At 40.3% G+C, this 16,107-nt stretch overlaps 1 protein-coding gene across 1 annotated transcript in view; it reads left to right on the plus strand.

The window, feature by feature from the left end:
- Nucleotides 1-12,518, plus strand: part of LOC126480763 (uncharacterized) — a 41,566-nt gene extending 29,048 nt beyond the window's left edge. The window contains exon 2 of the mRNA XM_050104053.1: nucleotides 12,148-12,518. Within this exon, the coding sequence (XP_049960010.1) occupies nucleotides 12,148-12,207 (60 nt within the window). The 3' untranslated portion in view covers nucleotides 12,208-12,518. The remainder of the gene's footprint in view (nucleotides 1-12,147) is intronic.
- The last annotated feature ends 3,589 nt before the right edge of the window (nucleotides 12,519-16,107 follow it).

Consider the following 16,107-nt stretch of genomic DNA (forward strand, 5'->3'; position numbering starts at 1 on the left):
ACACATGAGAGACCAGAAAGCCAGAACCCAGACGGCACTGAATTTCATAAAGTGCCTTAGTGACAGGTCTTGGGGAGCAGTCAGGGTATATCTGCCCCAGTTTTATAGAGCTTTTGTGCATTCGCGGTTAGACTATGGATGCACAGCTATGGGTCAGCAACACCTTCTTACCTGAAGATTATTGGTGCTATCCATCATGAAGGGATTCAGCTGGCCACAGGTACTTACAACACCAGTCTCATACCCAGTCTCTGTGCTGAGGCTGGGAATTGCCACTCACCATCCAGTGGCAGCTCCTCATGTGTGTCAAGCATGTAAGTTCCTCACAACTCTGACATCACCTACATACCATACTGTTGCTTCTTCACCTCTGGAATGCCTTTTCTCCAATTGTCCACAAGCAACAATGCTGTTTGGGACCTTGGTGCAGTGTGTGCGAGTCACTTGGTGTGGAGCACATACGACCCCAAGTCTTGGGTTTTAACCTCCAGCCGCAATGGTTACTGTGGAGTTCCCAAGTAATTTTAGATTTGGTGCAATTCAGGAGAGCTTCTGTAAAGTTTGGAAGGTAGGAGACGAGGTACTGGCAGACGTAAAGCTGTGAGGACCGGGCGTGAGTCGTGCTTCGGTAGCTCAGATGGTAGAGCACTTGCCCGCAAAAGGCAAAGGTCCCGAGTTCGAGTCTCGGTCGGGCACACAGTTTTAATCTGCCAGGAAGTTTCATATCAGCGGACACTCCGCTGCAGAGTGAAAATCTCATTCTGGAAACGTCCCCCAGGCTGTGGCTAAGCCATGTCTCCGCAGTATCCTTTCTTTCAGGAGTGCTAGTTCTGCAAGGTTCGCAGGAGAGCTTCTGTAAAGTTTGGAAGGTAGGAGACGAGGTACTGGCAGACGTAAAGCTGTGAGGACCGGGCATGAGTCGTGCTTCGGTAGCTCAGATGGTAGAGCACTTGCCCGCAAAAGGCTAAGGTCCCGAGTTCGAGTCTCGGTCGGGCACACAGTTTTAATCTGCCAGGAAGTTTCATATCAGCGGACACTCCGCTGCAGAGTGAAAATCTCATTCTGGAAACGTCCCCCAGGCTGTGGCTAAGCCATGTCTCCGCAGTATCCTTTCTTTCAGGAGTGCTAGTTCTGCAAGGTTCGCAGGAGAGCTTCTGTAAAGTTTGGAAGGTAGGAGACGAGGTACTGGCAGACGTAAAGCTGTGAGGACCGGGCGTGAGTCGTGCTTCGGTAGCTCAGATGGTAGAGCACTTGCCCGCAAAAGGCAAAGGTCCCGAGTTCGAGTCTCGGTCGGGCACACAGTTTTAATCTGCCAGGAAGTTTCATATCAGCGGACACTCCGCTGCAGAGTGAAAATCTCATTCTGGAAACGTCCCCCAGGCTGTGGCTAAGCCATGTCTCCGCAGTATCCTTTCTTTCAGGAGTGCTAGTTCTGCAAGGTTCGCAGGAGAGCTTCTGTAAAGTTTGGAAGGTAGGAGACGAGGTACTGGCAGACGTAAAGCTGTGAGGACCGGGCGTGAGTCGTGCTTCGGTAGCTCAGATGGTAGAGCACTTGCCCGCAAAAGGCAAAGGTCCCGAGTTCGAGTCTCGGTCGGGCACACAGTTTTAATCTGCCAGGAAGTTTCATATCAGCGGACACTCCGCTGCAGAGTGAAAATCTCATTCTGGAAACGTCCCCCAGGCTGTGGCTAAGCCATGTCTCCGCAGTATCCTTTCTTTCAGGAGTGCTAGTTCTGCAAGGTTCGCAGGAGAGCTTCTGTAAAGTTTGGAAGGTAGGAGACGAGGTACTGGCAGACGTAAAGCTGTGAGGACCGGGCGTGAGTCGTGCTTCGGTAGCTCAGATGGTAGAGCACTTGCCCGCAAAAGGCAAAGGTCCCGAGTTCGAGTCTCGGTCGGGCACACAGTTTTAATCTGCCAGGAAGTTTCATATCAGCGGACACTCCGCTGCAGAGTGAAAATCTCATTCTGGAAACGTCCCCCAGGCTGTGGCTAAGCCATGTCTCCGCAGTATCCTTTCTTTCAGGAGTGCTAGTTCTGCAAGGTTCGCAGGAGAGCTTCTGTAAAGTTTGGAAGGTAGGAGACGAGGTACTGGCAGACGTAAAGCTGTGAGGACCGGGCGTGAGTCGTGCTTCGGTAGCTCAGATGGTAGAGCACTTGCCCGCGAAAGGCAAAGGTCCCGAGTTCGAGTCTCGGTCGGGCACACAGTTTTAATCTGCCAGGAAGTTTCATATCAGCGGACACTCCGCTGCAGAGTGAAAATCTCATTCTACTACTATATATATTATGTTTGTATTGGTACTAATTAGTTTTGTTGAAATACGTACTCTGATTATAATTTATTTTTATTTGCTAACACTTCTACTGTAAGAAGTAAGAAATATCAAGTAAAACATGATAGTATTAGAAGTATAATCCCTTGATTCCTGTAAAATCAGCCATAGCAGAAGCAAATTACAAATCATTTACAGCTAGAGCGTAACACATCACATTTTCAAAAATTCGAAACAGTGAAGTATAAGAACAGTACTTAGTTTCATAGAGACTTGTATTCCTGAGACTGAAGAAGGGTGCCTGCTTACCAAGCAACAAAATATAAATACTAATCTACTGGAAGACATATAGTTGGTATACCCCGTATGAGCTCAAATTTGTCTGATGGTACCATAATCATCATTTCAAAAGCAGTGTCTGTGAGGAATTAATTTGTTCCTTTCTTCTTCATAAGACATGCTTGCTCAGAATTTTAGCTGTCTCGATGCAGAACACTTCTCTTATGACATCTTCTCTGTGATTCTCTCTTGCTTACTAAATGAATTGTTGACAAAATATGCCAGCAATCAGTTTTACACGATCCTTCTGTTTTAGGCCATACTGGATGCCTACTCCTGGACATTTTGATATTGTTTTCATTGATCATTTGTCAATCACATCAAACAGTAATCAGGCTTTCCACTTATTTAAGCACAATATGTTACATTAGTTTATAGTAAGACTCGACTTATGGTCTCGGAACAGAGTATCAATCCCCTGTAGGGCTTCCTTTGTTTCACTATAGTTCTGTGACATTGTAACTTGCCTTTGTATAACAGTTTCATTTCCAAACACTCTCACTGTGCTTGTGACATTATCCTTAGATTACACACACACACACACACACACACACACACACACACACACACACACACACAATTACATGCTTAAGCTCATATTTTGTTTGTTAGGTGACAGTGTGGAACCGTATCAAATGCCTTTCTGGATGTCAAGGAACATGACTTCAGTCTGGGTGCCAGTGTGTACTGCAGTCTGGATGTCATTGGCAGACTGAGTGAGCTGAGTTTCACAAGACCATTTTTTTGCGGAATTCATGTTGATTCCAATGGAAGAATTTTTTATTATGACATTTTTGTTCTCTACAAAATCATAATACATACACAGACATAAAACATTTTCTATAATTCTACAACAAGTTGATGTTTGTGGTGTAACTGTATAGTTTTGTGAATTTGTAAAATTGTACAGTGACCCTTCTTCACATAGGAATGACACGCATCTTTTTCCAATAACTTGGAAAGCTTTCCTGCTCCTCTATGTACCTACAGTAAAATTTACTAGATTCCCTTATTTATGCAAATCTAATGCATGCTTTTTTATGATATGCAGTATTCAAATGGTGCATAAAGGGAAGCTGTTCCCTGATGATTCCATTTTTTGCAATCAAGAGATGAGATGGATTACTGAAACTTTAATGCTTGACTTGCTTTGAAACATATAGAAATTCCATCCTGATGGGCTTCCCAAACTACCATCATTACTTTGTTTCAATGCATTTCGTGGTCATCTCACTGACAGTCTAAAAAAGAAGATCCACAGCCTATCCAGTGACCCTGTTGTTATTCCTGAAGGAATGACTTCCATATCGCAACGTTTGGATGTTAGTATAAATAAAACTTTCAAAGGTTATGTTCAGATACAGTTCAAGAGATGGTTTTGTCTGCCAAACCGTGAACTGATTCCAACAGGAAAAATTAAGCTTGCTGCAACCCGAATTATTGCGCATTGGGTTTCGGCTCTCTGGAAAAGCATAAAGTCACCAATGATCGTAAAATGCTGTACTTCAGATACTCTGGATGGCAATGTAGGTGATGTGCTCTGGAATGACACCAACAATGATAGGGAAAGAAGAAATGAATCTGTTTCTGATGTGCACTTCTCCAAGGATACCAGTAATGATGACATTAGTGAATGCTGTTGTTGTTGTGGTCTTCAGTCCCGAGACTGGTTTGATGCAGCTCTCCATGCTACTCTATCCTGTGCAAGCTTTTTCATCTCCCAGTACCTACTGCAACCTACATCCTTCTGAATCTGCTTAGTGTATTCATCTCTTGGTCTCCCTCTACGATTTTTACCCTCCACGCTGCCCTCCAATACTAAATTGGTGATCCCTTGATGCCTCAGAACATGTCCTACCAACCGATCCCTTCTTCTGGTCAAGTTGTGCCACAAACTTCTCTTCTCCCCAATCCTATTCAATACTTCCTCATTAGTTATGTGATCTACCCATCTAATCTTCAGCATTCTTCTGTAGCACCACATTTCGAAAGCTTCTATTCTCTTCTTGTCCAAACTATTTATCGTCCATGTTTCACTTCCATACATGGCTACACTCCATACGAATACTTTCAGAAATGACTTCCTGACACTTAAATCTATACTCGATGTTAACAAATTTCTCTTCTTCAGAAACGATTTCCTTGCCATTGCCAGCCTACATTTTATATCCTCTCTACTTCGACCATCATCAGTTATTTTGCTCCCCAAATAGCAAAACTCCTTTACTACTTTAAGTGCCTCATTTCCTAATCTAATTCCCTCAGCATAACCCGACTTAATTAGACTACATTCCATTATCCTTGTTTTGCTTTTGTTGATGTTCATCTTATATCCTCCTTTCAAGACACTGTCCATTCCATTCAACTGCTCTTCCAAGTCCTTTGCTGTCTCTGACAGAATTACAATGTCATCGGCGAACCTCAAAGTTTTTATTTCTTCTCCATGAATTTTAATACCTACTCCGAATTTTTCTTTTGTTTCCTTTACTGCTTGCTCAATATACAGATTGAACAACATCGGGGAGAGGCTACAACCCTGTCTTACTCCCTTCCCAACCACTGCTTCCCTTTCATGTCCCTCGACTCTTATAACTGCCATCTGGTTTCTGTACAAATTGTAAATAGCCTTTCGCTCCCTGTATTTTACCCCTGCCACCTTTAGAATTTGAAAGAGAGTATTCCAGTCAACACTGTCAAAAGCTTTCTCTAAGTCTACAAATGCTAGAAACGTAGGTTTGCCTTTCCTTAATCTTTCTTCTAAGATAAGCCGTAAGGTCAGTATTGCCTCACGTGTTCCAGTGTTTCTACGGAATCCAAACTGATCTTCCCCGAGGTTGGCTTCTACTAGTTTTTCCATTCGTCTGTAAAGAATTCGTGTTAGTATTTTGCAGCTGTGACTTATTAAGCTGATAGTTCGGTAATTTTCACATCTGTCAACACCTGCTTTCTTTGGGATTGGAATTATTATATTCTTCTTGAAGTCTGAGGGTATTTCGCCTGTTTCATACATCTTGCTCACCAGATGGTAGAGTTTTGTCAGGACTGGCTCTTCCACGGCCGTCAGTAGTTCCAATGGAATATTGTCTACTCCGGGGGCCTTGTTTCGACTCAGGTCTTTCAGTGCTCTGTCAAACTCTTCACGCAGTATCATATCTCCCATTTCATCTTCATCTACATCCTCTTCCATTTCCATAATATTGTCCTCAAGTACATCGCCCTTGTATAGACCCTCTATATACTCCTTCCACCTTTCTGCTTTCCCTTCTTTGCTTAGAACTGGGTTTCCATCTGAGCTCTTGATATTCATACAAGTCGTTCTCTTATCTCCAAAGGTCTCTTTAATTTTCCTGTAGGCGGTATCTATCTTACCCCTAGTGAGATAGGCCTCTACATCCTTACATTTGTCCTCTAGCCATCCCTGCTTAGCCATTTTGCACTTCCTGTCGATCTCATTTTTGAGACGTTTGTATTCCTTTTTGCCTGTTTCACTTACTGCATTTTTATATTTTCTCCTTTCATCAATTAAATTCAATATTTCTTCTGTTACCCAAGGATTTCTACTAGCCCTCGTCTTTTTACCTACTTGATCCTCTGCTGCCTTCACTACTTCATCCCTCAAAGCTACCCATTCTTCTTCTACTGTATTTATTTCCCCCATTCCTGTCAATTGCTCCCTTATGCTCTCCCTGAATCTCTGTACAACCTCTGGTTCTTTTAGTTTATCCAGGTCCCATCTCCTTAAATTCCCACCTTTTTGCAGTTTCTTCAGTTTTAATCTACAGGTCATAACCAATAGATTGTGGTCAGAGTCCATATCTGCCCCTGGAAATGTCTTACAATTCAAAACCTGGTTCCTAAATCTCTGTCTTACCATTATATAATCTATCTGATACCTTTTAGTATCTCCAGGGTTCTTCCATGTATACAACCTTCTTTCATGATTCTTAAACCAAGTGTTAGTTATGATTATGTTGTGCTCTGTGCAAAATTCGACCAGGCGGCTTCCTCTTTCATTTCTGTCCCCCAATCGATATTCACCTACTATGTTTCGTTCTCTCCCTTTTCCTACACTCGAATTCCAGTCACCCATGGCTATTAAATTTTCTTCTCCCTTCACAATCTGAATAATTTCTTTTATTTCATCATACATTTCTTCAATTTCTTCGTCATCTGCAGAGCTAGTTGGCATATAAACTTGTACTACTGTAGTAGGCGTGGGCTTCGTATCTATCTTGGCCACAATAATGCGTTCACTATGCTGTTTGTAGTAGCTTATCCGCATTCCTATTTTCCTATTCATTATTAAACCTACTCCTGCATTACCCCTATTTGATTTTGTGTTTATAACCCTGTAGTCACCTGACCAGAAGTCTTGTTCCTCCTGCCACCGAACTTCACTAATTCCCACTATATCTAACTTTAACCTATCCATTTCCCTTTTTAAATTTTCTAACCTACCTGCCCGATTAAGGGATCTGACATTCCACGCTCCGATCCGTAGAACGCCAGTTTTCTTTCTCCTGATAACGACATCCTCTTGAGTAGTCCCCGCCCGGAGATCCGAATGGGGGACTATTTTACCTCCGGAATATTTTACCCAAGAGGACGCCATCATCATGTAATCATACAGTAAAGCTGCATGCCCTCGGGAAAAATTACGGCTGTAGTTTCCCCTTGCTTTCAGCCGTTCGCAGTACCAGCACAGCAAGGCCGTTTTGGTTATTGTTACAAGGCCAGATCAGTCAATCATCCAGACTGTTGCCGTTGCAACTACTGAAAAGGCTGCTGCCCCTCTTCAGGAACCACACGTTTGTCTGGCCTCTCAACAGATACCCCTCCGTTTTGGTTGCACCAACGGTACGGCTATCTGTATCGCTGAGGCACGCAAGCCTCCCCACCAACGGCAAGGTCCATGGTTCATGGGGGGGGATTAGTGAATAATCATGAGTAATTCCTGTAATTTAAGGTGTGTTTGTTTACATGCCATGTGGTAATAAAGTTGCTATAAGTTCTGTCACCTCACAATCTATATAGAATAACAATATATCCCATTAGGGATTATCCTCTTTTAAGCAATTTCACTTAATTTTGTATCCTACATTATGTATCTCAACTTCGTCATTGCAACATTCGTGTGATCATTGAAAGGAAGAACTGTAGTGTAATTTTCTGCAGTCAAATAGTCCTCTGTAAATTAAATTAATTTTTACAGTTTCTGATGTTAGTTGTAGTAACAAGGAGTAATTTTTATTGTTAAATTTAAAAAAATGGAAAACAACTGCAGTAGAGCTCATAAAACTGTAGATGGAGGTAACTTGCAGAATTCATGCTTTTCAATTGGCATTGTTTTTCTCCAGGGAAATGGGTATTACAAAAAGAAGACATTGAAGCAGAGCGGTACAAGGGGTGTACAGATGGAAAATACTATTGTATAGTGGGTGCCAGACCTACTGTGTTCACTGGTTCTTCTGATATATTTCTGCATTTTATGGTCTATAAGAACTCTTGAAACTTTTGACATTAAAATTGTATGCTGGACTGTGACTCAACCTGAAAGCTTGCTTTTTGAGGATGATGCTCTTATCAACTGAGCTGTCTAGGCACAGCTCACAACCTGCACTCTCACATATTCTGCCAGTCATCTTGTCAGCTTTCATGTATCTTGCTGGATTAAGCACTCTTGGAAGATATCAGGATAATATGAGATGAAGAAGAGTGTGACTGCAAAGTCTTTGGTGATAAAGTCTTGGGATAAAAAGTTCTTGGTTAATACTCCCCATCAAATTTGGATAAAATCCCAAGCTTTTGATGACTGACTTCATTGTCATTGCTGGGGTCTAGCTGTCACTGTCAGAAACTGGGAAGGCTATCACTTTTATGCCCAGAAGACAGCATCTGATTGGCTAGACCATCTCACAGAGGTGGTGCATTCTCAGGTGACGCACCCTGTGTCAAAGTATTACTTTTGTGCTCAATATCTTGCATTGTTTTCAGTGTCACTGCTTACATCAGATGGTCTTCCTCTGTTCTCTTTCTTTATCGACTGGACGTTTCTGTGCCCTGGTAAGTGCACAGCTGGTGTGTCTATTAAATTTATCACATAGTCTACCCCATTGCTTCCCTGATCATGTAGTCCCAATACTTCAATCGGTGAGCCAGAATTCTCATACGATCAAACATGACTTTGTCCTGATTTAAGACATTGATGTTCACCACAGTGATTGGCCATAGTTCATATAAATTGCCCTATGTAACTGTTACCACACTCACAAGGGATATTGTAAATCCATAATATTCTCAGGCTGAGATTATCTTTAATAGTTCACAACATTTCTTTTCTTTTCCTGGCCAAAAGACTGGTCTGATTCCTTACCTATTTAAGGCTGTACCTACACTACTGATTGTTGCACTGCAGAATGGAAGATGCACTGTGTGTCGGTACTCTTGAGTTGGTTGAAAAGCATCACGTCTTGGTTTCCTTGACTAGATTGACCTAATATTGAGGACAGAATACCCATTCTTTGTTAAAACAATCATCGGATGGTTAATCTTGGAGCTGAGGCGGTCCTTCTCTGAAGTAGTCCTGGCTCTGTGTGTTATGGTGTTCACAATAGGTTGCTTCTGAGCTGGACAGTAAAACTATGCCTATTGAGGTGTAAGTCCATGTGTATCAGGTTTTCATATCCAGAATTTCCAAGTCATTCATTTTCTTTTTTCTTTTTTTTTTTTTTCTTTTTCTTTTCTTTTCTTTTCTCTTTTTTTTTTTTTTTCCGCCCAAAACATCCAAGAAAGGCCATTTTCTGTCCTCCTTCATCTCTGCTGTAAATTTTATATTTGCAAGTATACCATTCGTATGATCTGTGAACTTCTGCAGCACCTCACAGCCATGCAACCAGATTAAAAATGTGTCATCACCACATCTGAAGAAGCAGGGTAGATGGAGGAGGGCACTATCCAGTGCCCATTCTTCAAAATCTTCCATGACAAAAAATTAGCTATGGCTGATGACAGTGGTGAACCCATAGCTATTCCATCAGTCATGTCATAATTGTTTTCCACTTACAAAAATATTTAGTCATCAAGATCTATTAGAAAAAATTTAAAATGACATGGCATAAATAAGCAGCTAACAGTTTTAACGTGTCTCCTATTGGTCTCTTCTTAAAAAGGAAGATGGCACCAAGGCTGAGTGTGACTTCACTAGGGCCTATTCTCATCCACTTTCTGATATCTACAAACATTTGTGAGTTCTAATATCTACAGTGGCTGACTATAGGTGCCAATAGTTTAGTTAAATATTTTACCAGTCTGTATGTAGGAGAGCTGATAGTGCTAACAGTTGGTCTCAGTGATACGCCATATTTGTTAATTTTAGGGAGACCATACAACCTGGGTGACCTAAATGCTCTTTGTCTTAAATTCTTCACAAGTTCATCAGAGAGACCAGAGTTCTGCTGTGACTCCCCTATCTTCCTGCTAAGTGCCAATGAGGGATCTCTTTTAAGTATTTAGTATGTGCGATCTTCCAGTAATAGTCACACTTTCTCCTGGTGGACCAGTTTTTTGGCCTTATGTTTTCATCTGCTGTTAGGAAGAATTCATTGAATTTAGTGGACCATATCATATCCACCTTTACTGGTAATACTCAAATCACACTTGTTAACCATCTACAAAATAGTATCGTTCTTAACACAGAGTGAAACATCTGAACTACATCTACTCCTTCATTCCTGTTCCTCCCTAATCCCTGGATCTTCCCTTTCTCTCGCCCCATCATTCACCTAGCATCTTCCATGCCCTTCCTTTCCTTCATTTGCTACATACAAGACAACTGTTCACCCCAATTGTATACATGTCTGTAAATGACGTGAAATAATTGTGTGTGGTATTTTTTCATTTTATTCTATAGATGTGTTTTATAATATTTTTAGAAGTATTACTTCTCATTTGTTCTGTTTATCCAACAGATACTGGTGATGGCTATCACCAAAACAAATTAATTAATTTAAAAAAGTAAAAATAGAAATAATGATCAACACTGATAATTATATTGACTGCTGTAATGATCCGATTGTTCATACATCATTTTCTTTAGAATTGCATTTGTAAAGGTATTCTTTTATACAATTTCCACAGAGCACACATGTGCCTAGCTCTCACCATACACATCAGTCATCAGTGCGAGCTATTGGAAGTGATGGAGTTCAGTGACAGAATGATGATATGTGACCTAACATTCTCATGCTTGTGCTGGTGTATAGAAGTTGCTGATGCCAAATTCAGTAACTGAAAAAACTTGTATGTAGTTATAAGGATGTTGTGTTTGGTCATGATAGATGCTATTTACAGGAATGTGTCGTTACAACAGCAAAATTCAGAGGAAGTAATATGATGATCTGCAGTAATTATTCATTAGTTTTGGCCACTGGGGGGATCTTTGAGAATATCTTAGGTAGCAGCATGCTTTCCACACTGTGATTAAATTTGAGAATTTGCTGTATCGTCATGACAGAGTTCCTTCCCGTAGAGCAAGGACCTTTGTATTTTGGTCTGAAGCAAATCCTGTGAATTTTATAGACTGACTTGTTCAAAGCAACAGCATCGTTTGAGGTGAACTAGAGCATTGGTAATGTGCTACATCAATTTGCATAAAATCATAGTAAGAACTATTCTCCATGCTTCTGGCACAATGATAAAAAATTCATATTGATTTTACCCCATTGTAAATGTAAAAGCCTTTTTCAAATATAACCATGTTTAGAGCGAAGGGGATCCTGTATACTGTTACTTACAGCTAACTCACTTGTTTGAAACAAACAGAAATGGGTATTATTTTTTCTCCAGTTTCTCCTGACATAGTGGCTAATAAGTAGACACCTCTTTTACTCATGGGTATTTTTAATATTCATTCTTTTCACTTTCATTCTAAATAAGCTGATTAGATGGAATTACAAACAGACAGAATTGGTGACTAGTAATTACTGGTACCGCAGGAAGCAAAATTTGAGATGCACCTGATTGACATATACAAAAGTACAGAAAAACTAGCCAACATTTGAAACTATTAGTTCCTACCTTAGTATATTTAGTTCCTACCTTACAGATGGTAGAGAAATAAGTTGAGGAAGTTTAGAAAGGAGGGGCAGGTCACTTGAATCACAGGACAAGAGAAACCTATGTGTTACCTGAGAGGAGAGAAAGATTTCATTACTTTTTATGTTTTTCACGAGTAATATTGTTTCCAAGTTTTGCGTGAATATCACCTGTTGCATGAGTGTCACAAATTCTAAGTACGCCATATCTTTGTGTTTCCTATCTGTCAAGATTGTTGTCTCTTCTAATAAAATGACATAAAAATTTAAAAAAAAGGAGTGAATCTGGGTGTAGACATGTTGACTTGCAAGAACTGTAAAAATATTAGCTTGAAAGTATTAACATTTATTGGAAATCCGCCATTTAGAAAGTAGCTAGTATGCTGTATTTTGTATAAATGCTAAATGAATTACCTGAACAAGACTCTTTTTTTATTTTTTTTCAGGAATTTTTGCAGTCACCTGAAGTGATACAGTTTTTAAGAAGCCATGTGAAAAGCTCATGACAGTTTGCTTCTACGTTATCTTGAGACTGTGCTGTGAAACAAATTGTGAAGGGCTCCTGTACAATATCTTATCCTCTTGAATGATATTGCAAACATTGTAATGGATCTTGTGGAAGATTTGTCTGGAGTTTATTGTCTCCAAATAATTTTCTGTTGCAAAGTACTGTAGCAATGCAAATGTGCATGCATTCGATTTTCGTGAATATAGGACTAACAAGCATTTTTAAGAACTGGTGAATATGTCTCTATTCTCAAAGATTCTGTTGCTGAAAGAAGATAGTAGAAATACAGTAATATTTTTTATCAAAGTCTCTTTCTGTGTTAGTGTCCATGTGAAATTTAATTAAATTAAGGTGGAATAGAAACCTTTCAAATATGCTCGATGAATTTTAGAGATGTAGAAGGAAGGAATATGGAAGTAATAATGACTCACAATAAGTGTTCTGGATTAAGAATGTGATTGTGATATTTCAAAATAAATTACCACCAATATCCCCTTTACGACTAGTCAGTTATAATGATGTAACAAGTGCCCTCTTTTGAATTGTGGGTCAGTGTGATAAGTTTACAAAAACAAATCAGAAATTATCACATTGTGGCAGCTACTAATTACGTGTCTTATCAAATCATCTGAATGATACACTGGAAAGTCCAGGTAGAAATATCAACAGTATTATGAAAATCATGTAAATGATTGCAAAGCATGAGTCATGTATCATGCACATAAATTTTCATTAGACAGAATGTTAACTATTTGTAGAAACTGAACCACTTCTGCTGTGGAGAAAGAGTATCAGTAACCAATAATTATCATTCATGAAAAGCATCACTTCATTACTAGGGTAACATTCCATGATTTCACAAATAGAAATCACTACAATATCTCAACATATAGTTGAGATATTGACTAGTGCATAAGCTCATAAATATGCCTGGAAATGTTACTGTAGCACAGAGTTGTTCATTTGTATTCTCAATGGAGATCTGAGGATGTAGTTTGTTAGATGCTCAAAACGAAAAATGAAGAAGCTTGGTTGTAATACTGTTCAGCTTACCATTCCTACTTGAACGTACTTAGGTAGGATTTAGAAATGAATATATTCGACCACATAAGACTGTTTAGACTGTTGTGGGACTTGGGCAGTCTAGAGAAGAGATTATTCAGTATTTCTGAAAGAGTAAAAATCCAGTATCTGAAGGTGGCCAAACCTGTGTCTTGCACTGAAGCCCATAAAATTTTAAAAAATGTTGTAACTACCTATTCTTAGACTTGAATACTGAAAAAGGACAGCTTTCAGATGGAATAATCAATATTGCTGTGTAGCCTGAAAAAGCAATACATGAACAGTTTGAATTACAATGACAAAAAAAAATTGTAGATGAATTAACTTCTTGGCTATCCGAGAAGGACACAAAGTACACTGGCATAATAGAGATGATTGCAAGTTATACTATTCAGGTAGAAATCAAATTGTGATATGTAATACAGAAATTAGATCGAGGTTTATTACTGTGGCATAGTGCTGTCAGTAAACATTTTGAAACTGTGAAATAAGAAATATCTGAGGCGAAGGACATACTGCATGATAACAAATCAGTTGCACAGGATTTGTAAGATATTCACACTTCTGAAACAATGTCAAGCAGACCACAGTGAGTGCATTGTGAGCCAGTGGCTCAATTGTAGCATGATTCACCATATAGTATGGAGGCTGCATCACTCCTTACTTCGGTGCTACTGGAGGAAAAGGACATAATGCACGATAGCAAATCAGTCGCACGGTGTTTGCAAAATATTCTCACTCCCGAACCAGTGTCGAGCGAACCGCAGTGAGTGCATTGTTGGCTGATGGCTCAATTGTGACAGGATTCACCAAGTGATATGGAGGCTGTGCTGCTCTTTGCTTCTTTGCTGCTGACGGAAAATTTGGTCAGACATCGGCTGTTCCAGTTGCTTTTACCTGACAGAAGAAATATTCATCCAGTTACATTCATGTGAACGTTTTGCAGAGTTTCTCCATGGTTGTGGCCTGATGCTCAGTTTGTGAGTGACTACATTCAGGGGTAAGCTATGCTCACGTCAACAGTGCAGCTGAGTATTGTCACACATACGATGAGTTTGAGAAAACTTTCCTAGCGAAGTTCTGGCCTACGAGAATACCAGTATGACTCTGCAAGGAGATTTTCAACCGGGAACCATTTCAAGCCTGACAGGGTAGCTTGAGGAAATACCTCAAAAAATACATTAATAAAACAAAGAACTGCAATAAACCCATGTCTCATCACAATGTTCTGGGATCATTAAAGACAAAACTGCTTACAGAAACTAATAATCGTACCCAAATCAAATCTTTAGGAATTCATGTTTATACTTGACGCCATTGATCTGATTCAAGAAGGCATGAAAGCAGTGACAAACCACATAAAATTTAATAACAATAACAGTCACAACTCTAAATCAAATCATCACACAAATCATACTGTGCAACTGAATGGTTTGGGAGAACAGTGCAACGAATTCAGATACAGGGTACCAACTCAATATAGGCTTTGGTTACTACTCACAAAGAGAACTGCTCACCATTGCTCCTGCCCTTTAATGATACCTAAGAGGATTAGGAGACATGTTTACTCTGCCAGAAACAACACTTCATGTCTTTTAAGTCACCAGCGAGTACCCAGTAGTCGCTCTTCTTGTCTTGGGCTTCTCCATAGATGTTATTTTTGCTCAAGAAGTTCACTTGATTCTCAAATCCATTCACCCTCAAATTAAAGGGAATTTGTTCATTACTGTTGAATTATTATTTGTAAATTTTCCCTGTGGTCACATCACTGCTCTGATTTTATCAATACCAGAGACAGCCTGGTTGGTCATATCACTCCTGGGTCACAGATTTACAAGGGTTAACTCATCAATTCTATTTCACTTGCATGAACTTAGCATGCAAGAAGCCATATGCTAATACTTCAAAATGTAGTAGTCCAGTGGACTCCCAATGCAGAAGTATGTTGGACAGTACTCAGATGAGATAACCCATCATTGGAAAATGCTTTGACAGCTGTACATTCTTTCGAAATTGCACAGGAAGCTAATGAGTATCTCATGGCCCTATTGCAAGCAGCAACAGTCTAGTTGCCACAGTGTGTCCCGCTGATGTGAAATAGCTGTAACACCTCAGGGTCTTGATTAGTCAGTATCAGATGTGTCAGTAACCTCTGAACAGCCAGTTGTACCCCTTGGGTGTATGCAACGGGGCTACTGTCATGTGAAGACTGCTACACAACACGCTCACATGCAGAGTGACAGGACTGCTGGTACTCTGGGCCCCTGGTGGAAAAAAACAATCATCTTCAAACAGTCTGTTGTAAACTGTCATTACAGCTGAATCCAGCCCCAGGCAACAGTTCCCCTGGGTGATCCCTTAGCAAGCCAGCTGTTTATAAACTACAAACTTCACAGTTAGAGTAAAAGATGTTCATTTCCACGGTAAACCTCCAAATGTTGGCGCATCTCCAACAGAGAAGCAGAAGCATGGTTGCAGACATTTAAGTAACAAATTTGGAAAAAATGGGGACCACCACCATAACAGAAGTGCTCACACTTTTCTTGAGCTGGTACAGGACCACAACCATCTAGGACAGCAGCTGAATGGAGCTTCTCCATGGGAGACAACCATGAATGCTCCTCCATCTCCTGAACCAATAGCCTCAAAAACCATGGCCACAGCACTCAAGTCACTACCAACAAGGATTAGCAGTGTGGGCATGCTCTTAAGGTGCAAAAGCACATGGACACCAGTAACAGTGATAGACACCCACACACAGCCCATCACCTCAGTAGACACATCAGGGAGGTTGGAGTATCACCAATCAAACCATCTACGTCCACGTCTACCAACC

This window comes from Schistocerca serialis, chromosome 5 (genome assembly GCF_023864345.2).
Source record: "Schistocerca serialis cubense isolate TAMUIC-IGC-003099 chromosome 5, iqSchSeri2.2, whole genome shotgun sequence".
Lineage (NCBI taxonomy): Eukaryota > Metazoa > Arthropoda > Insecta > Orthoptera > Acrididae > Schistocerca > Schistocerca serialis.